Source organism: Rattus norvegicus, chromosome 5 (genome assembly GCF_021556685.1).
Source record: "Rattus norvegicus strain SHRSP/BbbUtx chromosome 5, alternate assembly SHRSP_T2T, whole genome shotgun sequence".
NCBI classification, from domain to species: domain Eukaryota; kingdom Metazoa; phylum Chordata; class Mammalia; order Rodentia; family Muridae; genus Rattus; species Rattus norvegicus.
In genome coordinates this window covers 135,309,177-135,335,842 of record NC_141538.1, presented here as the reverse complement: position 1 = coordinate 135,335,842, position 26,666 = coordinate 135,309,177, and the positions used below count along the sequence as shown (strand labels likewise).

The window sequence follows — 26,666 nt, the reverse complement described above, 5'->3', positions numbered from 1 at the left end:
GTGCTTGCTTGCTTGCGCACGCAGTCGCCCAGCTCAACCTTGTTGTGACAGCTTGGGTGGGAGACAAAGCGCCCCTTAAAGACCGCAGAACACCCCAAGGTCAAGGGAGACCAGGGAGACCTAGGTTAAGGTTTCTCAGTACTCGTCAACTCCACCAGGATTGACCTGCGGCTTTACCGCCCAAGATCCCGAGACTCGGAGCCAGCAACGACCGAACGACGTTCTCGGGGAAATGATGGACGCAGGCGGGGTCCCTAGTTCCTCTAAAGGTTTGACCCAGGCTGCCTAGGCCTTGAGCTGCTGACTCCAGAGGGGCTGGGCGGGGCCGGGGCGAGAGTGGCGTGTGATTGGCAGCCACGGGGGCCAGTAGGGAGCGCGCGGCCCCGCGCCTTGCGCCCGGGAAACGCGGTTTAAAACTCCAGCTCCAGCCGGGACGCGCGTAGATGGCAGCAGCAGCGGCAGCGCGGGCCAGGGAGACCAGGTGCGAGCGGGCGGGGCTGGTGGGGTGCAGCCGGGAGGGGCCCCCGGGCCGGGCGGGGATGGGAGGGCGCGGGCCGTCAGCTCCCGGGACCTCCTCTGCGTTTGCGGTCCTGCAGTCTGGGACCCCGTGGGAGGATCGGAAAGTTTGTAGAGGGTGTTTGTAAGGCGACAGACACTTAAGCCTTAGGGGAGACGAGATCTGAGGCAGGAGGAGAGAGCTGCAGGGGAGAAAGAGGGAGCGATCCCTACGAGTGCCGAACACGAAGCCAGTGCTAGCAACCCAGGGAGACCGAAGGAAAGAACTAGAAATTCCAAGGCAGAGATGAAGGCAAGTGGTGGGTAGAAAAGCGCTGAGGCGGAGACGGAAGCCTCGGCCGCCGAGACGCAGGCACCCGCAGAGAACGCTTCGGATCCGTCACGGTTTTGCCTCATTTGGAAGATATTATTTCGCCCCTGAAAAAAAAAATAAATACAAAAAAGGTTTGGATATTAAGCGGAGACAAATCCTTTTCAGTTTGGAAGGGGGCGGAGGGTGGGGGGTGGGTAGTCAGGGTAATGCAGAGCAGATGCGCCCCGAGGCGTCACGCAGCCCGCGGCCTGGGCTGGGGAGGGGGCGCGGTCCTCCTCCCAGGTTCCGTGCCCCCGGATCGCCCGGGGCCACCTACACCTCCCAGTTTTCCCGTTCCCGAGTACCCCGCAATACTGGGATTTAGCTCAGATCTCATCCTTCATGGCTACCGAGGGCTCCTTGTCTCCTGGGATTGCGACTTTACACGAATTCTTGGGTTGGGGGTGGTTTGGCGCTCAGCCTGCCTCTGTCCTCGTAGACACGACCTCAGGTTAGGATCGTTCAGGTGGGTGTTTGGTCCGCAACGGCCTTAGTTCTCAGGAATTCGTTTGGCCTCTCACGGCCTATTTTGGCCTGTGTCGGGCGAACTCCAGCAGGGAATGCGGGCTGGGGCGGCGCTTGGGAGGCGGGGATCAAAAAATAAGGAGCTCTGCTAGGGTCTCTCCTCTCTGGGCCTCTCATTCCGGTGGCCACAACCCATCTTGGACGGCGACAAGCTAGGGCCTCTAATGGACCGTTCTGGATCTTGGCTGAAGTTTCACAAGTTCCCAGACCTTGATCAGGGGCCTCCAAGGCCCGGGTGGTTCCTTTAGAGCACTTAGAGGGAAAAACATCTGCTTCCTTAAATTCCTATCAATCTGGGGACCCAAATCCTACTAGGGGACTGAGGGCTCAGGCGTAGTGACTTGTCGGAGAAACGAATGCTAGACTCGGGGAGAATTGTATCTAGAGGCCGGGCCTTTCGCCCTTTCCGAGTTGGGAGCATTCCAAAACTGGGAATCCGCGGGGCCTTCAGTGTTAGCCTCAACGCAGGTTCTGCCCGGGGCGGTAGAAGGACTTTTTCGTTTTAGAAAAACTGACGAGGGCCCAGGGGTCCTCTGGGCTAGTACTGGTGTTCTGTGAGCAACTTGGGTTGGAGGACGTCACGGAGAGCGGAGGTCTTTACTTACTGGATAGGCCTTGGGGCGAACAGGCTGTTCGCACCACTGAGGTTGCAGGCGTAGCTGCAAAAATTGTAGAAGCTCCCGGTCCGTCGTCGCGAAGGTGGGAGTGGGATACGTGTCTTTTTCTTCTTTTGTGCTGTGCCGGGGATCCTGTGCGTCGCAGGCGGGTTGGCTCTATGGGGCGCTGGCCGAGGAAATTCTATGGCCTATCCGTTTTAAGTGGTTTGCAGTGAGCTCCGTTTTCAGTGAATCCACGCTTCACTTCCTTGCGTCTCTAGGTTTTAGAAGGGGGAAGGCACGCTCCCTTAAAGAAAAGTTCCTATTGCCCTCTCCGCTAACCAGCTGTGCTTATGTATGTGTGTAGGCGGTCAGGAAAAAAAAAAAAAGCAAAATTTGCTCCCTAGTGAGAGCAAATTTCTCTCCTCTGTCCGACTCTTCGGATAAGAAGCAAAGCACCGCAACTTTGGACGGAGATGGTCACCTAACCTTATCCCTTCAGACCTCAGGGGCACGGACTCTAGCAAGGACGCAGGAACTTGGTTGCGCAGTCGGAAGTGGAACTGAAGGGCAAAGGTGCGAAGAATTGGAAACCCGCCCCAGGCGAAGGCCATCCGAAAGTGAGCTCGCTGGTGTGGGTTTTAGGATGGCTCTATTGCCTCAGGGGTCAGTTTCCTGGGCTACGAGTGTTTGTGGGACCCCTCCACAACCCTCTCTGTTATTTTCAGATTACGGTGATTCCACATGAGAGCAAAATTCAGAGGCGTTTCTCTGCGTAAAATAGGTAACAGGAGTTATTAGGCTTGTGGTCTGAACACATAGAGACTGAACTGGAAGGGAGTTCCCGCCGAACCTCTGACTGGGGTCCTAGGTCTGAAGTGGGTACCGGACCCTGGCTTTGGCTGGGGGTGTTTCTGGTGGCTGGGATGTTGGGGAGGGTCAGATCCACAGATCGGAAGGATCGCTGGAGCTCCTATCCGGCTTTGAAGGCCAGGGGAGACCTAGACGCAGTTACTGCAGCCATCCCACCCCTCAAGTAACGTAAAGCTGACCTTCACTTCCCTGTGTTAGAAAGGGGTTGGTCTACGTTAACTTCACACTGGGTGGACTTCTGGCTTATAGTGACCTGGCACACTGAAGTCACACAACGAGAAAGGTCTTTTGGACACAAATTCTCAGAATCCCCTGGTAGACACAGTTACACATTTCTGGGTTAAGCTCTCACTCGTAGGTAACAGAGAGACAGCCCAGACTAGCGACCTCACCTTGACAGCCCAAGGGCAACGGGGTAACTTTTTGTCCGACCTCCATCCTCTTATTTCCGTCTCTCCCAGGCGGAGGCACTCTACACTTCTACTCAGCGACAGTCCTGGAGGAGGCACTCTCGGCCTCCCCCGAGTTCCCATTCCACACCCCTCCTCCCTGGTCCAGCCCCTTCCCCTAGTCCCGCTCGGCCGCCCCGCGGTGCCCATGTAAATGACAGCAATAAATATCTAATCAAGGCCGCGGGCGACGCTGCGGCCCTCCAAAGCCCATTACGAGCGGGCGGGCTGGCGAAATGGGAGGGGCGATGGGTGATGGGGAGCTTTGGGCTGGGTTGTGTTCTGGCCTTCAAATTCATCCTGCTTTGAGTACCCCTCGTTCCTGACCTTGAGCGAGTCTCAGTTTCCCCTCCTGTCAAAGGGCACGGTGCTGGGCTCTCTCTCTCTCTCTCTCTCTCTCTCTCTCTCTCTCTCTCTCTCTCTCTCTCTCCCTCCCTCCCTCCCTCCCTCCCTCCCTCCCTCCCTCCCTCCCTCCCTCTCCCGGTTTGGCTATCCGTCTGGTTTTCTGACACCTCATTTGGTTGAGCTCGGGTCCTGCCTGGTGGTCAGTTTACCAGCTTGCAGAACCCTCATTCCAGCTTTAGCCCAGGTTCTGTATGGAAAAGGAAGGGCGGCCCTGAACGCTCGATCCGCACACTTGGCTTTTTCCAGTCATGGTCACTCCCGCCTCTATGTGCGCCACAGCCGTTTGCCCTTAGGTCGCCGGGGCTCACTCGGTCTCCTAGCCCCATCTAAGCGCCATCGCTCCAGCTGTTAGGGTTTGGCGACCGACGAGTCCATCTGAACAGAAACCTGCGAGCAGTGCGGGAATCGCGTGCTGGGCGCTAGCACCACAGGACCTTGAGGCGAATCCCCACCAGATGTCTTGAGATATCTTCTCCACCAGGGGTATTCTACACCCAGGAGAACCTTCTCCACAGAGAGACTCTACAGTGATTACTCCGGGTCCTGGGTCTGCACAACGTCAGAGCCGCCCAGCTCACGCCTGCGGTGCTCCGGGTCTGAGCAAACCCGCCGAGCCCAGTAGTCTTTTCTGCCCTGGAACACTGGGATGTCTGACCCGGTCCTCGGCTCCACCACAACTGTGCCATGCTCTTGGTCTCCCGGGCTCTTTGCCTCTTTGAGAGAGGACACAGGAAGCCGAGAATCAAGCAGTTACCTCCAGAGCTGGAGTTACTCGCAGAGACTGCGGTCGAGTTCGACAACCCGTCCTCAAGAGCAGTCTCTCTCTCTCTCTCTCTCTCTCTCTCTCTCTCTCTCTCTCTCTCTCTCTCTCTCTCCCTCCCTCCCTCCCTCCCTCCCTCCCTCCCTCCCTCCCTCCCTCCCTCCCTCTTTCCCCACTCCACGGTCGCTGTTTTTCTTCTTTTTAAAAATTTCAGCCATCTGATATCTTAGCACCCTCAACATTAAGAACCTCAGAAAATCGAGGACTGTAGGCAAAAGGGCCTCCCTCAGTCTCGGCCCATTAGCCTGTGGGGGGCTAATTACCCCAATTAGCAGCTGATTTATAATTAATGGCTCGGACCGAGGAGTAATTGGATGTTAATGGATAACAGTGTGTGTGTAGGGAACTTTAAGAGACTGAGCTTCTCAGGGGGCGGCAGGCTAGGTCATCCTGAGACACATCCCCATCCTTCTCCTGCCTCCATCCCTGAGCAGAGAGGGATGGTCAGGGTTTTCTCTGAGCAGTTTTCCCAGGGCTCAGTGCCTGTTGAGTCCTGAACCTCTCCTGCCCTGACCCTGGTAAACCCACATGTGTGCTTTTCTTGGCTCCAACTCCAGGACCGTTTGGAAGGGTGCTCTGCAGTGAGGATGGCTGGGATCCCGGCGACCTTAACAGCGATGGCTTGATGTCTATCTGGTGGGGACTGTGGATTTTTCCTGCTGGGATGGGACAAGGAGGAGCCAGGCCAAGCGTTCACTGTTCTGAGCTCCAAGCTCCTGTCTCAGCTGCTCCCTCTCACCCAGAGTATCCACACAGCTATAACTCCTGTATAATCTAAACCTTCACACTGGAACTCAGCACACTGAAGTGCACACTGTAGGCCAGACAGTGGCTCCATGTTTATTGGTGGAATCAATGCCAGATTCTCTGTGCGTTGCATTCTGGGAACTGAGTAGCAGCTGAGAATTCAGACCTTGCAGTAGAGGGACCTCAGACTGGGCAGACTGAGAACTCTGATGGATACTGAGTTCGCATTTTGGAGTCAAATTTCTTGGATTCCACACTGCTTGAGCAGCTTACCTATGTGGCTTTGGGCCGGCAGGTGATTTCCCCTCTGTATCTTGGCTTCTTTATCAGTTAAGTGGGAATTACAATGTTGTAGTGAGGATTCAAAGTGTGTGTATGTGAACTTTGGGCTACTGAGCTGCTCCAGGGGATGACAGGCCAGGTTGTCCTAAGACCTAGGCCCCCCCAAACCCCCAACTCCCTCTGCTTTTAGAGACTATTATATAACTTGTATCAACAGGTATCTGCAATCATGGTTGATAAAACTTGTGTGAATCTTTGGTAGAGGACAGGCAAATGGGAGACTATACAATTTGATCAAGTAAAATTTTGACAGAATTCCTTAAGATTTATTTATTTTTTATTTATCTGAGTACACTGTCGCTGTCTTCAGACACACCAGAAGAGGGCATCAGATCCCATTACAGATGGTTGTGAGCCACCACGTGGTTGCTGCTTAGGACCTCAGTGCTCTTAACCCGCTGAGCCATCTCTCCAGCTAGGGACAGAAATTTAGAGGTCACCTGATTCGACCTAGAGGGTCGGAGAGGCTTCCTGGAGAAGGGAGGTGACTAAGCCTAAGCGGACTTCTCCAAGTGATGCTGATGAGAGGACAGAATCCCCAGAGGAGCAGGAAGCAATGGCCGAGTGGCTCTGAGGAACAATTCCTCCTTGGCGGGCGGTAATGGTGCAATGGGTTAGCAAGGAGCAGCAGGGGAGTGAAGGAGATGGATTTGAATATGCCTTTCAAGAAAACCTGGCTTTGGCCCCAGGGAGACTGAGAGATGGACAATAGAAATAGGATTGAATGTTCACTGAAGGGTTAGTGGAGCAGAGGCGGTGACACAGGGAGTGAGGGTCCGAGGGAAGTGACTGTGCCCTAGACTTCCTAGCTCTTACACAACAGAAGCAAATGATACCATGTTTCTAGCCATTAGCTCTTGTCTCTCCCTTTTGGATGCCTCCTTGGCTACTCCCTGTGGTCTTAGCCACACGGACTCATGAATTGCCCCCAGGTCCCAGAGGGAAACATGGCGGGGAAGAGCCAGGTCCTGGCAAGGAAAGAATGAGGCTGGTTCCAGGCCTTCCACCACCTTTGAGTGCCTGATTTAGATTAAACCATGGGGGCACTGGGAAGGCTGGCCATGACAGATCTGGGGATCACTGAGCGTCTACAAAGCAAACAATATCTGAGGAGTAGCTGGAATGTCTGAGTGCCAAGCCTCTACCCAGATGTTGTGCCTGAGGGTCTTCAGGCTGGGAAGGCAGGGGCTCCACATCCCGCACATCATATGCTCATTGCTGGTTCCTCAAATCTGAGAACTAAGGACAGATGTGGGGATGGGGCAGTTACTGGGGTCACAGTCAGCTGTTCCTGTTTCTAAGCAGTCAGTGAATTCTTTCTTAGCCTCAGCTCTTCATCTGCAAAGTAGCAGGAATTAAAAACACCTACCTAGTTGAACTTGGGAAAAAAATTAATGAGATTCCCAAAGCGAAGTGTCTGGCAAGTGCTGGGCACAAAACCGAAACTCTTGGGCCAAGCCACTCGGAGCTGGAACATAGGTCATTTATGTCATGTAGTTGTTCCACAGTGCGTATAAACTTAGGCACTCACATAGGGGAGAAGCTCTCTTCTTTGGCCTCCCTCATAAGATGTTTGGCCTGACTAAATTAAAGCACCTTCATGGCAATCCTCCTTCAGTCTCCCAAGTGCTAGCCTTACAGGCATGGGCCACCGTGCCTGGCTTGGTCACGCACTTGTCATGGTAAAGGTTTCTCTCTCTCTGCTGGGGTAAACCAACGAGTCAATGTCTTATCAGAACAGGTAACACAAACCAAGATCACATAGCAAGTCAGAGTCTGTGTGTAGGTATGTGCGTGTGTGTGTGTGTGTGTGTATGTGTGTGTGTTGTGAGTGAGTGCCTGTGTATGTGTTGTGTGTGCCTGTGTGTGTGTGAGCCTGTGTGTGTGTGCCTGTGTGTGTGTATGTGTGTGTGTTGTGTGTGCGTGAGCCTGTGTGTGTGTTGTGTGTGCGTGAGCCTGTGTGTGTGTTGTGTGGTGTGCGTGAGCCTGTGTGTGTGTGCCTGTGTGTGTGTGTGTATGTGTGTGTGTTGTGAGTGAGTGAGTGCCTGTGTATGTGTTGTGTGTGCCTGTGTGTGTGTGAGCCTGTGTGTGTGTGCCTGTGTGTGTGTTGTGTGTGCGTGAGCCTGTGTGTGTGTTGTGTGTGCGTGAGCCTGTGTGTGTGTTGTGTGTGCGTGAGCCTGTGTGTGTGTTGTGTGTGCGTGAGCCTGTGTGTGTGTGTGCCTGTGTGTGTGTGTATGTGTGTGTTGTGAGTGAGTGAGTGCCTGTGTATGTGTTGTGTGTGCCTGTGTGTGAGCCTGTGTGTGTGTGTGTTGTGTGTGCGTGAGCCTGTGTGTGTGTTGTGTGTGCGTGAGCCTGTGTGTGTGTGTGCCTGTGTGTGTATGTGTGTGTTGTGAGTGAGTGCCTGTGTATGTGTTGTGTGTGCCTGTGTGTGAGCCTGTGTGTGTGTGTTGTGTGTGCGTGAGCCTGTGTGTGTGTGCCTGTGTGTGTGTGTGTGTGTGTGTGTGTGCATGCGCACATACACACACAAGCAGGGGGGCTCTGGCTTCATGTTCTGTATTCATGTTTTTATATTTTCTTACTTCCCAGTGCCAAAGTCTTTTGGGAACTCAAACTGCTAAGTAGGAAAGATAGCTGCAAAGGCTTATTTATCCCCCGAGAGGCTAGCCTTGAACCTCCAAGGGCTAACAGGGCAGCAGTATTTCTCAGGGAAAGAATTCCCTGGCAATAGGCTCCACTCAGGTAGTTACTCCATCCTTGATGCCCAGGGCTAGTTCTCACTGGGGCCTACCTGATTCTTGGCCTTATGCTAGAAATTAATGCTCAAAAACTCCTTGACTTAGGCTCCCCTCCTCCTGCTACAGCTTGCTAGCTGTGAGATATTGGGTAGATTTGTCTCCCCAAGTTTCACTTTCTCATCAATGTTAACAGGGACAGTAGTACCCATGGAACAGGACTGTATTGAAGTTTCTTCAGTGAGAGTACAGTGCATAGAACAGAACTTGGCTCAGAGGGAAACCCAGTGTAAGATAACCATCATTGGTACTAAGGTGGCAATGCCTCAGGATGCCTGGATCTGGCAGAGAAAGGAGGCGTAAAGAGTGATGGTTTCCATACTTTTTTTCTTTCTGTGAAACAAAGTTGCTCTGCCTTGCTTTCCATCACCTGTGGGGATGAGAAGAAATCGAGGGAGAGCTAAATGTGCTGAGGAAGAGAGGCAAAGAGTAACAGAAGCGGTCTGTGGGGTGACCAAGCCGGCTGTGACTGAGGGAAGGCCTGTGGGGTGTCCGAGCAGGGTGTGACTGAAGGAAGGATCCACTTTCCTTTTAATCAAAGACGCTTCGCATGTGGTTTCCTGGGAGTGCTGCTGTTAATTTATAAAAAATGCCCCCTAATAAAATTCTGCTTGATTCTTCGATTGGCTGGGCATTAGGCCGCAGCCAGCAGCGACGCGGGGACATAACGGATGCATTTGCAGATTTGGAAAATTAAAGCCATCTATATGGCGCCTGTGGCGGGAGATCCGCCGATCTGCTTGCTTAATGAAATATAAAGATTCTTTTAACCAATGTAAGCACAATTCGACAGCTTGTGAAACGCGGCCGCACCATGATGGATGGCTCTCCTGGCTCGCCAGGAATTGCAGGGCGGCACCTTTTAAATATATAATTGATTCTGTTTGGAGTGTGCAGTGGGCTGAGCCCAGGCAAGGCCCAGCCTGGGGCTCAGCACGCAGGCCCCAGTTTAGAGTCTCCAGCAGGCCCCGCAGAGCATTGACCTAGGTGGTTCTCACAACCAGATGTGGGTGGATTCCACATGCTGGGCTTAGCTGAAGACCCCAGGCAGGTGCAGGCTGTCTGTGCTCCTGGGAAAGGGCCCAGGTAGGACAACGTCTATCCGTCTACCACAGTCATGGAGACAGAGCAGCTGGTAGGGCTGGGGTTCCTTCCCATGCCTCATAGTGAGCTATGGTGGCTTTGTCTCTTCCATATCTTGACCTAAAATTCTCATCGATTTAATACTTATTATTTGCTAAGCCAAGATGCCTACCAGGCTCTGTATTATGTGGTGTTGCAGAAGGAAAAAAATAAGAGGGTAAAATAAATCTATGTATTTTGTGTTGAATTGTCCTTCTTTTAGATTTCTTTCTTTCCCTTCTAGTCTGTCTCAATCCCTGTTCAAAATTGGAGGAGCTGTGATACATTGGCCAAGCAGTGGGAGACAGGGTCCACATTACTTCCTAGAATGACATTTTGAGTGCGTTTCTCTGGTTACATACTCATACACACACACACACACACACACACACACACACACACACACACACACACACCCCACACACACCATTTGTATACAGAGGGTCACAGATACGCTTGGCTGCAGAGGCAGGTAAAAAGGAGACATACAAAAAATGCAGACGGGGGGTTCGGGATTTAACTCAGTGGTAGAGCGCTTGCCTAGCAAGCGCAAGGCCCTGGGTTCAGTCCCCAGCTCCGAAAAAAAGAAAGAAAAAAAAATGCAGACGGATACACACACCTTTGTGGTAGATTCCAATAGTGCCGTTTCTGGGTGTGGACACGCATGGGTACTGACATAAGTTCTGAGTATATGACAATGTGGTACCACACGTACGCAGTTTGGGTGGGGACTAGCATCCCTAGAAAAGGATCCCTCTGGGACCTGAGAGGAAGCTGGAGTCCTCATGCCCAGTCCGAGTGAGGAAATGAATATGGGACTGGGGGCTGGAGAGGTGGTGAAGCAATTAAGAGCACTTACTGCTCTTGCAGAGGACCTAGATTTAGTTCCCAGCACCTTACATAGTGGCTCACAGCATCCATAACTCCTGCTGGGGGTGGGGTGGGGTGGGGTGGGGGTGGAATCCGATGCCCTCTTCTGTTCTCCACAGGTACTGCATGGGCCTAGTGCACATATATATACAAGCAGGTAAAACACAAATAAATTAAACTAACTGAATCTTAGAGAGAGAGAGAGAGAGAGAGAGAGAGAGAGAGAGAGAGAGAGAGAGAGAGAGAGAGAGAGAGGAGTTCAGCCAGGAAAACTGACTTACAGAAACATCATTTGGAAGGGCACATGCATGTACATGGACATATACACACACTTGTAAACATATATGCTGGTGGGGAATGATCACCTTCTTTACTGTCCTCCGCTTGCTTTGGATCCAATCAGAGGTGACAGAAACTGAGGAGTCGCATATGCTGAGGTGCAGTTCTGCGTGCCAGGGGGTGTGTGGGAGACACTACTGCCGAGAGGAGCTTTACCTGGGGAAACATGCCATTACTTTCTGGGAGCTTGGACCTCAGCAAATTATATGATGATTCGTATCTCCCATTTCCATGTATATAAGATAGGAATACTAGCAGTTTCTACCTTGTACGGCATTGGAAGGATTGATGGTGATGTCTGAGTTTTGGAGCTACTTAATAAATAGTTGTCATTAATTCATTCATCAAACCCTAATCTCCCCAGCCCCGATTTTGTGCGAGACCCTGGCAATCTGGGCTGGAATTGGGGTGTCCAGAAATGCTTGAGGTATAGATTCTGCTACAAAGGAGTTGTCTAATGGGGGAACCGGAAGTGTCTTTATGCTCTGATGTAGATGCTAGAATTCAGAAAAGCAGTGCATACAGGGAGTGTTGGCTTAGTGGTATAGCGCTGATGAACATGAACTGAATCTAAGGTTTCCCCAGCAGAGGGGAAAATAAAGCCACATGAGGTGCACAGTATTGTATCTGGTACAGGAAGCATGTCCTATAAACGGGAGCTGTTGTAGTTACCATTGTCATCCTTTTCAAGCCTCAAGTATACTTATCTGCAGCCTGGAGAAGGAAGAGGTGTCTTCTTATGAGGCTGCAAGAACAGAGCCTTCCTGAGCTGGAGTCCTTGAGCTAGGACTGGAGAAGCAAGAGTTTCAGTTAAAGGGGAGGAAAAGTCTGTATTTCCGGAAGATGCTTATGGGAAAATGTGACAAGGAGAGGCAGGTAGTGAGGCAGCTGGGAAAGAGGCAGAGCATTAAGCTGGATGGAGAGGCGGAAAGAGGGGAAGCCAGATGGGAAAGCCTGAGGGACCAGGGACTACCGCGATGAGGCATTTATGGGGCTGAGTCATGTACATCTTGGCTCATGTAATGAAGATGCCCTGTGCTGGGGTGGGAATGTGTACCTTTACTCTCAGCACTGAGAAGCAGAGACAGGTGGATCTCTGAGTTTGAGGCCAGCCTGGACTACATAGGGAGTTCCAGGACAGCCAGGACTACACGGAAAGACACCCCCCTCCGCCCCCGGGGGGAAGACTTTTTGTGCATCAAAAACTGTGAGATCAGCAATCATTAAGTGAATTAAAAATGCCACTGCACATGACAGTATGCTTTTAAGCAATAAAGCCCCGAGTTTGTTGGGAAGTGACACTGTGGTCACGGGGCTGGGGGAGATGACGGATAAGATTTTTCTTCTTCAAATTTTTTCCCCTGCCTCATCTGGAGCTTGCGACATCCTTTGAAACCTCATTCCATTCCTGCATCCATTGGAACCTATGAATAACCCCCTACCACTCACGCCCATACCAACGATAAGAGGAGATCATACATACAGTCAATATATAAATGTGGACATTTCTTGTAATCCCATCTGCTATCTCTCGGAGATAACCCCTGTCACCATTTCAGGGCGTCACCTTCCCGACTTTTTCCTATGCATATTTATTCATACATTACAAAAATGAGATCGCATCAGGCACTCTGTCTGTTACCCATTTCTTCCACCCAGCCACATATTGCGAGCATCATCACATACAGACTCATAGCATTGTTTTACGCTGTGCGCTGTATTTCCTTGCGGGCTGTGACCAGACCTCCATCTACTGAGCTAATCCTTTCTCGATGGACAGTTAGCTTTTCAATTGTTTGCCGTCATAAGCAGTGATGTGATAAGTATTCCCGTACACGTATCCCTTCGTACTTGAGGGATAAATTTGTAGAAATGGGATTGTTAAATGAAAGATGATATATTCTCTGAAGGCTTTCAATGCAGAGAATAAAGAGCCTTTTCATCACCGAGGTAGGGGGAGGAACACTTACCACTCCTCTGTGTAGTAACCCCGGATGATAATTGGTGAAAAATAGATTATTGCCCCCCTCCTCCCTGTGGCTATAGCTAAGGACTTTGTTATATGTCAGCTGGCTGCTCATGTTTCTTCTTTTATGAGACTTTTCTTCCTTCATTTAACCTGCTTTTCCTCAAGGCGATTATCTTTTTGCTTCTCTACTAAAACTCCATACATTCGGGCTGGAGATACGACCCGGTTGGTAGTGTACCTGCCTAGCGTGCCCGAGGCTCTGGGTTCAAGTTCACCTGTGCTGAACAGGCGGAGCTAAGAGGAGCAGGGTGAAGGGCAGAGTGAATCTGAGGCTAGCCTGTCTCGAACAAAACAGAACAGTTTGGAGATACTCTTTAATTTTCGTATTTGCTATGTCATCGATGTGTCTAATATTTTCCTAGGTTGATTGTCCACCTTGTGCTTTGCGACTTCTCCTGGTATACTTAGGTCTTGTCTGTTTTGTTTTTTTTTTTCCTCAAGACAGGGTTTCTCGGTAGCCCTGGCTGCCCTGGCACTTGGTCTGTAGATCACAGAGATCACAGAGATTGGCCTCCCTCTGGCTCATCATGGTGCCTTTCCTTCTCTCTCCTTAGGCTTCTGCTCATGTTTACGGTGCACAGAGCGGGCTTCTGTAACTGCCGGAAGACGCCAGGCACCAGCTCCAGACTTCTATGCGCAGCTGACAGTGTACACTCTTGCTTGCACGTTAGATCCACATTTCACAGTTGCCATGGCTCCTCCAGATTTTAGTTTTACCCTCTTCCATTTCACTCGGGTGTCATCCTCAGTGCTCCTGATTCTGCAAAAGACTCAGCTTCACTCAGATGCTAGGGCCACAAACTGCAGTTCTGTCTGTCCCCTTTGCTCTCCTGGCTTTCTCCCTATCCCACCCCCGTATCTGTTCTGCCTACAGTAACACAGTGAGGTGGAGGGGCTTTTTGTTCGATTTTGAGACAGGGTTTTACTATTTAGTCCTAGCTGGCCTGATCTGGCCAGAGATATGTCTGTCTTTGCCTTCGAATGCTGGTGTTGAATAGCCCTCCACCACTGTTGGTGTGCTTTGGCCTATGAGGAACTTTAAATAAATAAACAAATGAACAAACAAAAAACAAAAAGCAACCACCTGGGGCTGGTGAGATCAACTCCCCAAAATGGCTCTCTGAACTACACACACACACACACACACACACACACACACACACACACACACACATATATCTAACCCAAATTATACTGTCTTACTTCTCTGTAAAAGATGCTCTAGGGACTTTCCATCACACTCAGGATAAAAATCTAAACTCCTAGGTAGGAGGTGGTGGTGCAGGCCTTTAATCTCAGCACTTCGGAGACACGGGCAAGCAGATCTCCAAGTTCAAGGCCAACCTGGGCTACAAAGTGAGTTCTAGAACAGCCAGGGCTACACAGAGAAAGTTGCCTTAAAACAAACAAACAAACAAACAACAACAACCAACCAACAAAACAAACAAAAAGCCCAAACCAATCAACCGACCTCAGACAAAAAGCCAAACAAAGTCATTGCCATGGACCAAAAGGTCTCCCAGCAGCCCACCCACACAGCCATTTTCTCTCCAGCCTCAGTGCATCTGCTTGCTGTCTCCTCCTCCACCCTTGTGTTCTTTTTGTTTTCCTTTTGTAGGATTTATTTTATTTATATGCATGAATGTTTTGCCTACACATGTCTGTGCTCCATCTGTTGTACCAGTGCCTTCAGAGGCCAGAAGAGGGCGTGGGATAGCTGGGTGCTTGTCAGCCACCATGTGGGTGAAGAAGACATGGGTCTTCTGCAAGAACAAATGCTCTCGACTGCTGAGCGTCCTCTCTGGTTCCAGACCCTGGTTTTCACAGACTCCGTCTTGTTCCCACTTCAGGGGCTTTGTCCATACTGATCCTTCACAGGAAGGCTGTTCCCTGAGCTTCACACGGCTTACCTTACAATTACTGTTATTGGATCATAGGAGAATCTCTGAAATAACCTTCTCTCTCTCTTGTCATTCTCTTTCCATGACTCATTCAGAACATTTGTTCCTACCTGACGTGTTACATGTATTTATGCGCGCGCGCGTGCGCGCGCACACACACACACACACACACACACACACACACACACACGCACAAAGGTGGGTGGAAGAGAGAGAGAGAGAGACAGACAGACAGACAGACAGACTCACTACCACAGTGGGGCATGATTATGGGCATTCATGCTGAGCAAGCCCCCCACCAATGAACTACATGCCCAGCCCTTTTTGTATTTTCTATTTTAAGACAAAGCTTTGCTAAGTTGCCTAACATGACCTCGAACTTGTGATCTCAGGCCTGAGTCTCTAGATAGCTGAGATAACAGACCTGTGGTGTCAGACCTAGAACATTTATTTAGCTTTATTTTTATCCTTATTTCCGTGAAATGTAAAGCCCATGGAGTTAGGTGCTTGGTAGGTGTGCGTTTAATAAGTAGTTGTTAAACACATGTACTGGTGGTATAGTGCCAGTGTATAGGTGTATCTGCTGTGTGGGTAGACCCCTATGAAAATGTTTGTATGTGGAACTTGGAATAATGACATTGAATTGAATTTTGTGTATGTAAGATATATACACATATATACATACACACAGACAGACAGATGGACACACACACATATATATATACAAACAGACACACACACAGATGGACACACACATATATGTATATATATACACACATATAGACAGCCAGACAGACACACACACACACACATATATATAGACAGACACACACACACACATATATATACATATACACAGACAGACAGATGGACACACACATATATATATATATACGGACACACACACATATATATGTGTATATATATATACACACATATAGATAGATAGACAGACAGACAGACACACACACACATATAGACAGACACACACACACACACACACACACACACACACACACACGTCTATTTCAGTAAGAATGGGGAGCTGATATACCTGGACATGACCCCTGGGAAAAGAACCTGCATTACCTCAGGTTTCCCTTCCCACCCAGGGAATAAATACACCTTTGTGCTTTTGGGTGGCTACAAACATGGAGTCACTTTCCAAAAGTGATGTCACTTCAAAAGTCACTTTCAGGCTGATGCAGACAGGGGGCTCAGATGAGACAGCAGGGTCCAGAGGTGACCTAGGGCTGATGGGGGCCTGGACGGTCTCTCACTCACACAAGACATCTGACTAGGAGAGATATGTTTCTTGACACATCTTTCTTGAAGTAATTGACTGCAGAAGAAAGCAACCTCGGTGACATGGAGCGGGGCAGGTCTCAGTTGACCGTGCATTAACACAGCGTTCTCCTTTCTCTAAGTCTGCAAATGGGGTTTGTGGTTCTTGGCTTGCTTGCTTTTCGGAGATTTGTGAGAATAAAGGCGGTAATGGCTGTGAATGGCAGCGAGAGCGATAGTTTTGTGTCTGGGAAGCATAGTAGGTTTTTAAATTACTCTCTCATCAGCGCAAATGCCTCAGTGGGGAATCCAGTTCGGGCCGTGGCTCCAGGGAAAGGCAGCGGTGTTGGCTGAGTAGTTACATGTGTGAGTAAGTCAGTGGATATGCAAGCGAGTGGGTGCCCAGGGAATTCAATGAAGAGGGTTATATAATGCAGAAAACGGATTGGGCAGTCTCAAAGACTAACTTGTTTGTTTTATTTTGGGACAGGATCTCATGTAGCCCATGCTGGCCTCCAGCTTGCTCTGTATCTGAGGATAACCTGGAGCTCCTGATCTCCCTGCCTCCATGCCCTAGTGCTGTGATGAGCAAAACGGGCTCCGTGCCCAGCTGAGACTGACACCTTTGAGCACAGACCATATTGGAAAGGCTTCTCTTAGTTCTCAGTAACCTCAAGTGCTTAGTCCCACGGTCAGGGCCCTTTTCTGGACACAGCAACTGAATGAGGATCAGGGAAGTGGGGTGAGTTGTCCAAAGTCAGAGAGCTCTAAGGCCAAAGCTGGGATTCCAGCCCAAGCCATCTGACTCTGCAGAGTGAAGCCCTGGATGACGGGGTGAATGAAAGAATAAGTGCCCACCCTGTGGGCAAGACCAGGCCACCTTCTGGTCTGGCGTAGAACCCCTTGGTAAAGTGGACATTGAGGTTCTGGACAGGGCTGATGTCTCTCCTAGGATAGAACTCGACAGCCACGCCTCATAATCCTTCTCCCTTTTTCCCCTGCAGGCGGATGCCGCTATGCAGCACTATGGGGTGAATGGCTACTCCCTGCATGCTATGAACTCCCTCAGTGCCATGTACAACCTGCATCAGCAGGCGGCCCAGCAGGCCCAGCATGCCCCTGACTACCGGCCATCAGTGCATGCGCTTACATTGGCTGAGCGCCTAGCTGGTAAGGGCCCTGGGGACCTGGCCATGGAGACAAGATGCTGGGGGAAGGGCGGGGGAGGTCACGGAAGGCAAATGGGGAGGGGTGTGCGCAGCTTATTTGAGGCACTCAGACAGCCCTTGGTCACTCAGCAGCACATTTACATAACATCTGTACCACTGCCTGCAGACTGCTGCTCCCTTGTCAGCACTGTGCTGGGTCCTCGAGCTACCTCAGCCTTCCGGTCCTATAACAAGCCTTTAAAGGAGGTGTTCACTAGCCCTGTCTCATACATAGCCTAAGGCAGCAAGTCCAGGGCTGGTCCAGGGACCTTTCACTGGGAAGTAGCTGGAAGAGGGCTGGGCTGCCTTGGGAGAAGACTAAACACAGTGAGATAAAAATGATGGCTCTCGGCGTGGTTTGAATACCGGTTAAGTCCCAGCCCACCGTGTGGGTCTCCATGCTCCTCCTACTTCTCTCTGTTTTCTCTTCCTGTATTCAAACCCCAAGAAGAGGGTCATCACTTCATTTTCTAGGGATTTGAATGTGACAGTATGAGGCCAGACTTGGAGTTACCTATCTGTTCATCCACCTCTCTTCTTGGGACCAAGTTTCCTCCAGGGCAGTGGCAATTCTAGGGTGACTGGCAGGAAGTGGTCAGCGAATCACAGCAATGCTTACGGTCACCAGCGCTCAATGCCCAAAGTGAGTCCCAGGCACTTAAGAGCGCTGAGGGTGACGTTGACTTCTGGTTGTTTTCCTCTCACCTCTCGGTGGTTTCAATGCCAGCTTTCCCATGACTGCAATGACATATGTGGAGAAACAGTTTAAAGAGAGAAGAGGTTTATTTTGGATCATAGTTTTACAGGTTTTGGGCCGTGATTGACTGGCATTATTTGCCGTGAGATTGTATTGAGGCGTCACATCAGAGAGTGCATGGCACAGTAAAACCGTTGACCTCATGGAAGGCAGAAAGCAGAGGGGGGAGAAGACAGTCAATGACCACACCCACAGAGGCTCACTTCTTCCACCTTAGCCTTATGTCCTAGCAGTCTGTTCAGCCTTGAACCCGGATCAATCCCTTGATAAGGTTAGCAGCTTCATGATCAAATCACCTTTTACTACTGCCACCAGCTGGAGAGAAAGTGTTTAACATGTGAGCCTTCGATCCATTTTATATCCAAAACTAACAATGCATATGAGCAGGAGTTAATGACAGGTGGTGAGCTACAGACTTCCTGGGAGATGTCACCACCTAGTTTATGATGCCCCAGTCCAGCCTGTCCTGTTGCATGGGCCATGTCCATGCCGGATAGTTGTAAGGGACTTCATAGAACTTCTTGGAAGACCGAGTGTCCACAGATCCATGAGAGGGCATGAAGACCTGAGTCAGTGGTGGGCAGCATGGTGGGCAGCATGGTGGGCAGAAGGCAGGCGACTTTTAAAAGCTCCCCAAGGGGGAAGGATCATCATCAGGAGACCAGGCACAGGAATGGGAGAGGGTCTGAGGACCATGCCTACCTTGGGATATCAGCCTGGCAGAGAGGACATAGCAGCCAGCCCTATTCTGTTAGACCTTGCCAGGCCTCTGAACGACTGAGCCCCTGGTTACCTTTCTTAGATCAGTGTAGACCTTAGTGTCCAGTGTGGTGGTAGTCAGTGTAGACCTGCCCCAGCTGTGGCTATTTCCCTTGTATGGAATGAATTCCCTTTGACCATGTGACAGTGACATTTAGCTCAAGGATTATATCATAGAGAGGGTTCAGGACAGAGGCTCATATATACTGATAGGAACAGAGGGATTGGGGTGTTTAGCCCACTTCCAAATAGCTAACTTTTAAGGAGGAAAAGGGTCCTTCTAGGGATTCTTGTGGAAATCTTACCTTCCATGGCAGGAGCTGTATTAGGAAGCCTGGTCTCCCTTGAGTCCGTGTACTCCTTGGAGCTAGCGGTAGGATGTGGAGCTGCTGTCTCTCCACTAGAATGGGTGTGACTAAGTGGTCCGTGCTCCCTTTCCTGCTCAAGGGTAACACTTGTGACTTCAGGTCTGCCTGGGCTAAGATTAGGATAAGTTATAAAGGGTCTGTCCCTCTTAACTGGAGAAGTATCTCAAAGCCTAGTGTTCCCTGTACCTTTCCCATTTAGGATGTAGAAAGTTTCCCAGCCCTGGAGTACAAGAGGACCCTGGTATTGTTCAGAAGCAAAAACACTTGAGTTTCTTCCAGCATTGACCGAGTCCATTTTTGTGTGATTGGAACTTATGGCCCAAGTACCAGTCAGGCAGAATAGAAAAAACTACACACTAGTCTGAGAGAGATACCATCCTGGCTGGTTGCTGTGTTACCAAACACAAAGGCACGCCTATAGGATCGATGGATGGTTCATCTTTGCCACTCCAATCCAACCATGCAGGGTGGGGATTTGTTCCCTTCCCCTGAAGAGGCAGACGGAGAGTCAAGGCTGGGTGTGATAAGCCTTTCCCATGGGCTGAGGGCCCTGGCAGGGCTACGCTTTCTGCTTAGGAAACGAGACCAGAAATCTGTCTTTCCACCAGAGATGTATAGACCAGGGAAGAGGATGGGATTGAATGTGAGAGACAGAGACTAGGTGTGCCCAGTCAGCCTTCCCCTAAGTCATTTTGGAGACAAGCATCAGCTTCTGGTGCTAAGAAGACCTAGTGCCCAGAATCTAAGGCCCACAGGGTACCAGAGTCCTTGAGACATGCATTTTTAGATCATTAGCATCATGTCATCTTAGAACATTTTAGCATTTTGGAATGTTTTCCTTTTTAAGATAGGATTCCACCACATAGCTCAGTCCAGTCTTGGCCTCTGTCTCCTGATTGATAAGGCTGCAAGGATGTGTTTCCATTCCCGTCCTAGTATGTTGAGACTCTAGGGAACTTGGGGTATCACCTATCGTCACACCCCTTAATGCCAGCCACATCAGGAGGACTTGTCCCCACACTCACATGCCTGACAGCCACGCTCGGAGCTGAATTATTCCTCTGTAGTTCTGTGAGTGGAGGCTGTTGACAGGTTAGAGAGATTTTCAAGCCTGGTCAGTGGAAAGAGGATCGGTAATATCCAGGGGCCAGGGGTCAGCTCTGACGGCAGTTTCAGTGTCCAAAGTGGGTCAGAGCAGAGTCAGATTCAAACTTATTTCCCATAATTAAATGGGCCTTCTCTGCTTGCCCTCCAACGGCTGTACATTTCAAGACATCATCTTGGAGGCCCGCTATGGCTCCCAGCACCGTAAACAACGTCGTAGTCGCACGGCATTCACAGCCCAGCAGCTTGAGGCCCTGGAGAAGACCTTCCAGAAGACTCATTACCCAGACGTGGTGATGCGTGAGAGGCTGGCCATGTGCACCAATCTTCCCGAGGCCCGCGTGCAGGTAGGGTCCGACCCTCCCAACTGTGCCTTGCAGATGAGTGCTAGGAGTTGCACTTGTCCAGGAGTCAGCGTTTGCTTGAGCAGTGCCGAGATACATGCCTACTTCTCTCATGTTTATTTGGAAAAATAGATGGGGTTGGGCGAGGGCCTGATTATTACATCACCCAGAGTAGTTGTTCCTCCCCTGACTGCTCCTCTCCGTGGCCCCCAGGTGTGGTTCAAGAACCGCAGAGCCAAGTTCCGAAAGAAGCAGCGTAGCCTGCAGAAAGAGCAGCTCCAGAAGCAGAAGGAGGCCGAGGGCTCCCACGGGGAAGGCAAGATGGAGACTCCAGCCTCAAACACACAGCTGGAAGCAGAGCAGCCTCCCAGTCTCCCCAGTGGTGACCCCCCTGCTGAACTTCAGCTGAGCCTGTCCGAGCAGTCAGCCAGTGAATCCGCCCCGGAAGACCAGCTGGACCGCGAGGAGGACTCCCGGGCCGAGGAGCCCAAGGCTGAAAAGAGTCCTGGATCTGAGAGCAAGGTGCTGGGGTGCAAGAGGGCCAGCCCTAAGGCAGGTGAGGCTCAGCGCGGGGGTGCTGCAGGCCAAGCGGGACTACAGAGAGAACGGCCCAATCCGGCATGATGGGTCTGAGTATGGAGCAAAGCAGGATGGTCAACCCCTGGCCTTCAGGAGCATGACCAGTTAGGCATGACTGGCTATTGCAGACCTGTGACCCATATCCACCCTTAGTAGTTGGGTCATAGAAAGGTCTAGAGAGATGGTTCCAGGAGAGGGCCTGGGAGGCAGAGAGGTTGAGGAGGGAGCAGGTGAGGGACTGGCTAAACCCCTCTCACCATTTATGAATTATGATAGCCCTTTCAATATTTAGCAGCCAGTACAGACAGATGCACAATGTACGCTGAGTGGATTCCACACTGGAACCTGAGATTCCCGTTGCAGCAGATTTCACCTTGATTCAAAGGACTCGGCCCGTGACTTTTCATCCCAGAGGTCTGGCCCATTAAGCGCTCTTGTGGAAAGGGGATCTGCTGGCAGGGTCTAGAGGATGCGTCTTCTTTTTTGTCCTTTGGTTTTCTGAGGATTTCTCTGTGTAACCCACATGAGCTGTCCTGAAACTCACTCTGTAGACCAGGCTGGCCTCGACCTCACAGAGATTCACCTGCCTCTGCCTCTGCATCCCAAGTGCTGGGATTAAAGGGTACGCCACCCCTGTGCAGCAGGGTGATGGTGATGATGATGATGGTGATGGTGATGATGATGATGATGATGACAACGGTGACAATTATTAAATAGAGTCCTCACTATGTATCTAGAACTATGTAGACCAGGCTGGCCTTGAACTCACAGAGGTCTATCTGCCTCTGCGTCCCAAGTGCTGGGATTAAAGGTGTGCGCCACCACTCTTGGCCCAGGGTGGTTCTCTTTTAGGACTAGGTATATCCATCTCTGTTCCACGGAGCTGCTCTGGGCTGGAGCCCCTTCCCCTAGCACGGTTAGGAGAAACAGAGTTCTGGCATGTTGTATATTCAGATACAAACTCTAAACTAGGCAAGAAGGGTGTAGGACCTTTGAGCTGAGGGCTGGAGAGAGAAGATGAAAGCCCTGGATATTCCTTGAAAAGATTAAAGAGTTCCCCAGGGAATGCAGGCATGGATGCCCAGGTAGGAGGAACCCTGCAGCTTCTCTAAGTCCCTCCCAACCAAATTCTGAGGGTCACTTCGGAGGATGCCCTGGCTGACAAGGGGTGGTGATGTTTCTAGCCAGACTATGTTCATTGCCTGATCAAGGGGTTGGGAGGAAGCCTCTCTTCCGCGACCAATCCTCTTATTCTGAGTACTTGTTTTGTGTCCTCTGCTTGCAGATTCCCCAGGCAGCCTGGCCATAACGCCTGCAGCCCCAGCGGGCAGCCTCCTTGGTCCTTCCCACTCCTACTCCTCGTCCCCACTCAGCCTCTTCCGTCTACAGGAGCAGTTCCGCCAGCACATGGCGGCCACCAACAACCTGGTGCACTACTCATCTTTTGAAGTGGGCGGTCCCGCACCTGCTGCGGCTGCAGCTGCCGCCGCCGCGGTGCCCTACCTAGGGGTCAACATGGCCCCACTGAGCTCCCTACACTGTCAGTCCTATTACCAATCCCTGTCAGCAGCTGCTGCTGCCCACCAGGGTGTGTGGGGGACCCCATTGCTGCCGGCGCCCCCCACAGGCCTGGCACCTGCCTCAGCTGCCCTGAACAGTAAAACCACGAGCATTGAAAACCTTCGCTTGCGGGCCAAGCAGCACGCTGCCTCCCTGGGACTCGATACACTCCCCAATTGACTGCCTGGCTTCCAACCCAACCATGGTCTTAGGTGTTCCCCTATCTCGGTCCCATGGTTATTCCCAGAAGGCTCTCCGAGTTCTCCAAGAACTAACTTCGAGAGCCCAGGGATGCTGGGGCCTGGAGTCCTTCCACTTTGTCTCCCTTCTTCAGAGTCCCAACCCCAAGTGAATCCCACACACCCTCTGCATGGCCCTGCTTGGACCCCATGGAGGTCAAATGGGGAGGAGGTGAGCAACTGGCCTCCCCTCCCCGGTATTGCCTCCTCCCCTGCTCCCTCACTAGTAAGTTGATGTGTGGAATGTGATATAAATATAAATATATAAAACTATATTTTCAGGCACTGCCTGCCCCAGGCCCCCTTTCCCTGTTCTCCTCACATCTCACTGATACCCTTGCCTCTGAGATTCTCTCCAGCAGTTGTTCTCTCTCTCTCTCTCTCTCTCTCTCTCTCTCTCTCTCTCTCTCTCTCTCTCTCTCCTCTCTCTCTCTCCTCTCTTTTTCTTCCTCCTCCTCTTGATTTCTCCCACCCCCCTGCAGCCCCATTGCCTCTGTCTACATCCCTGTCCCACTACCTACCTGGATCTAACTGCTATGCCGTCCCTTGGCCTTTGGTGCTGGCTGTATTGTTGTCCTATATTCTCAGTGTTTCCTTTGGGCTTGTGGTGTTCGGTTTTAGTCACTTTGTTTCTTCCTGTTTCTCTTCTGCTCTGCTTGCCTATCTCCTCCCTCAACCTGAACCCTCTCTAGGCAACTCTTCCATCCCATACCCCAAGAGTCAACAAAGCCCTACTTGAAGACCCTGGAGCGACAGGCAGGAGGTAGCCCCTAGCCTCACAGCATCTCCCAGATATTAGGAAGGGCTCACAGTCACCTTTCCTTCTCTTTCCTTGCTTGGAGTACCAGCTCCTCAGATTGCAGAGGGGCATGTGGTGGCACTGGAACAGCAATCTCTTTGCAGGGTTCTAGCCTCCCTTATCAGCGAGTGCGAGTGAAGCCTTATGGCCACACACGGTCTCAGGATTTGTTGACTTCCAGTGGGAGTAGGAGCTTCTGTCTATATGTCACTAGCACGGCAAGGTGTGCTCTTACAGGCTACCCTGCTCTGCAGACTCCCTTTCAGGGTGGTGTGGCATTGGGCAAGCCCAGTACTTTCTGGGATTGTCTTGCCTGGATAAGATGACTAAGAAGATTCTGTTTATTTCCAACCACCCATAGCCTCTAACCTTGTATGGCAGAGGCTTTGGTTAGGTCTAACAATGACCTTCATTACAAACACCCAGAGAGGCCCGATGAGTAAGTTAGAACATTACTGTTGTTTTGCTGAGGAACAGTGAGTCCTGCATACCTGAAGCTCTCTGTGGGTACCGCCTCAGTTTCTCAGTAAATGCATTCCTTTCTGGGTTAGACAATCTGGATTTGGTCCTATTTTACTTGGATTCCAGTGCGAGCCTTGGGGGCTACTCCATTTCCATGCCCATGGTGAGGGGTGGGTAAGATGACTTGGATAGATTTGTGGTTATGATTCCCAAGCCCCACACCCACACAATGGGTTGCCTGGCATGGCTGGCCTACAGAGCCAATAATGCCCACCTTAGTAAGGACAGTCTGGACTAGGGTAGGAGGAGAGGGCTTTGGCCAGTAAAAGGTGGGGAGGGGAATAACCTGAGACAGGAGAAGCATGACAGAAACAGGAGAATCGAGCATGAATGAGCCTTTGAACACGAGGTGACTGGCCTCGTGAGAGTGAAGCAGAAAACCTAGAATGCAGCCCAGTAGTCCCACTTCCACACAGTGAGCACCAAAGGCAGTTGAGGGTTTCTTAAGAAGGGGTATCTTCCTGGGATCTGGAATCCGGAAGGCGAGTCCAAAGCCTTGTGAACATCAGAGGAGGAGAAACTTGGCCAAGGGGATGAGAGGTTAGCAGATCTGAGGGGTTCTGTGGAGGGTTGGGTAGGGTTCAGTGGCCCATGGTTACCCTATTGTGGTTAGCTTCAAGAAATTATGTTTCTGAAATGTCTCATCTAGAATTGGGCACAGGGCTGAAACTGTCTTTCTAGTCCTGGGTGCAAATGACCGATTGTCACTGGGACTTGGGATCTAACCATCCCCAGTCTCCCCAACCCTCTAAGAAGGAAGGCCACCCGAGGTTGTATTCTGTCACGACACAAGCCTGGTTTACCCTAGGCTTTTCAAAAAGCTCTTAGATCTTTGTCATTTGTTCTCTCATTTGCTGACCCAAACCCACAAGGCCAGAGAAGGAAGGGAAGTCATAGGTGGGTGTTATCCTCAGGGATGTCAAGTTAATTTAGGGTACCAGACTCAGGTACTCAAAGCAGCTGAAAGAGAAGGGGTTGGGAGAGAGAGATAACCATGTCTTCTTGGGGTGATTAGATGGCGTAATTTTTTTGAAGATATTAGAGGGCATGAGTATGGCAGGTGAACCCACTTGCTGGACATTACTGATGGAATCTCTCCCAGGCCTGCTGGTCACTTTGGACAGAGAACCCAAGGACTAAACCCTTACGAGCCCTTCAAGGAAAAGTCCTGCTCCTCTCTGCTCCTTCCCGTTTGAGGTCTCCTTTGCTCTGCTTCGTCACTTCCCTAGAGCATGGTTCAGGGGCCTGGGTCCCCGCCTCTATGCAGAGGCTGATTGGCTGTACAGACCGCTTTCCAAACCAGCTGTTTTGTGACCACTTGTGCTTAGAGGTTGTACCGGCCCTTGGCAAAAAAACCACCGTGTATTGTGTTTATTTATTCTGTTAGTTAAAGAGGCAAAACTCAAACCTCTCACTTTCCCTTGTCCTGCCCCCTGCATAGCACAGCATGATGCTCTGTCCCGTGTATCTGTCTGTCAGTCTGTTGGCCTCACTTCCTGTGACTTTGTGACCTGTTCTTTGTCCTAATTGGCTAATAAAAGAGAACCTGGCAGCACAGCCCTTGATCCGTATTCATTCTCAGAGATGCCTACCACGGGCTCAATCGATGGTGTTTCAGAGTCTCACCGTGGCTGATGGGATACAATGCAGGTAGCTCTGCCGGTGGCAGCTGGCCTCTCTGCTGGTTTTGCAACACTCTCCGTGACTCTTACTTGCCTGTAGCTGGTGAGGCACACTGGAAAAGTCACTGGGAGCAGACCTTTCTAAGCTTTTAGGGGGCTAAGGTGGCAGGGCAACCAGGCAGGTGGCCCAGGGGCGGTTCTGCAGGGTGGAAAGGGGAGGATAATTTGTGGAGCAACAAGCAAGCCAGAAACAAAGCTGAATACTAGGAAGGCACATCTGAATCTCTAGGCATGGTGACACACATCTGTAACCCCAGCACTTGAGTGATGGAAGCAAGAGCATCCTGAAGGCCAGCTCCCCAGGCCACTTGAGATGGTCTCAAAAAGTTGACTTTGGTGTGTGATGCTTTTATTTATTTGCAAGAGGTTTTTTTTTTTCCCTCTTCTCCTCCTCCTCCTTTTTTTCTTTTTAATAATAAAGTTTACTAAACAAACTCCACAGCTGCTCTCTGGTGGAACAGGGGCCTTTGAGTGGAGTGAGTTCTTTATCATCAGAGGCAAGCATGCGAGACGTGGAGAGTGGGTCGCTGCAGTGGTAAGGCCATGTGTGTACATGTTGTTGGAAGCCCATGTGTAGGAGTGAGGACCTGTGCCATGAGCTCCAGGGCCTACCAGTATTTGTGTTCTTCCAGATGAGCAGGACAGAGTGAAAGCCAGGAGACAGGGTATGTAGGTGGTGACTGCAGGAACAGCATACAGTTCAGAAGTCTGTGTGGTGAAATCTTTGTTTCTCCTATTTCAAGAAAAAAGGAAGCCAGGCTTAGAGGCGCATGTCTTTTAATC

The 26,666-nt window shown here is 50.8% G+C and overlaps 1 protein-coding gene across 2 annotated transcripts; it reads left to right on the top strand.

Annotated features, from left to right (window-relative positions):
- Positions 1-445: 445 nt before the first annotated feature.
- Dmbx1 (diencephalon/mesencephalon homeobox 1) lies at positions 446-25,758 on the top strand. 2 transcript variants are annotated; one of them, XM_087549228.1, is made up of 5 exons: positions 446-481; positions 16,967-17,132; positions 20,327-20,505; positions 20,716-21,058; positions 22,367-25,755. In XM_087549228.1, the coding sequence occupies exons 2-5, from the start codon at positions 16,979-16,981 to the stop codon at positions 22,819-22,821; spliced, it is 1,131 nt and encodes a 376-aa protein (XP_087405354.1). In that variant the 5' UTR covers positions 446-481; positions 16,967-16,978; the 3' UTR covers positions 22,822-25,755.
- The last annotated feature ends 908 nt before the right edge of the window (positions 25,759-26,666 follow it).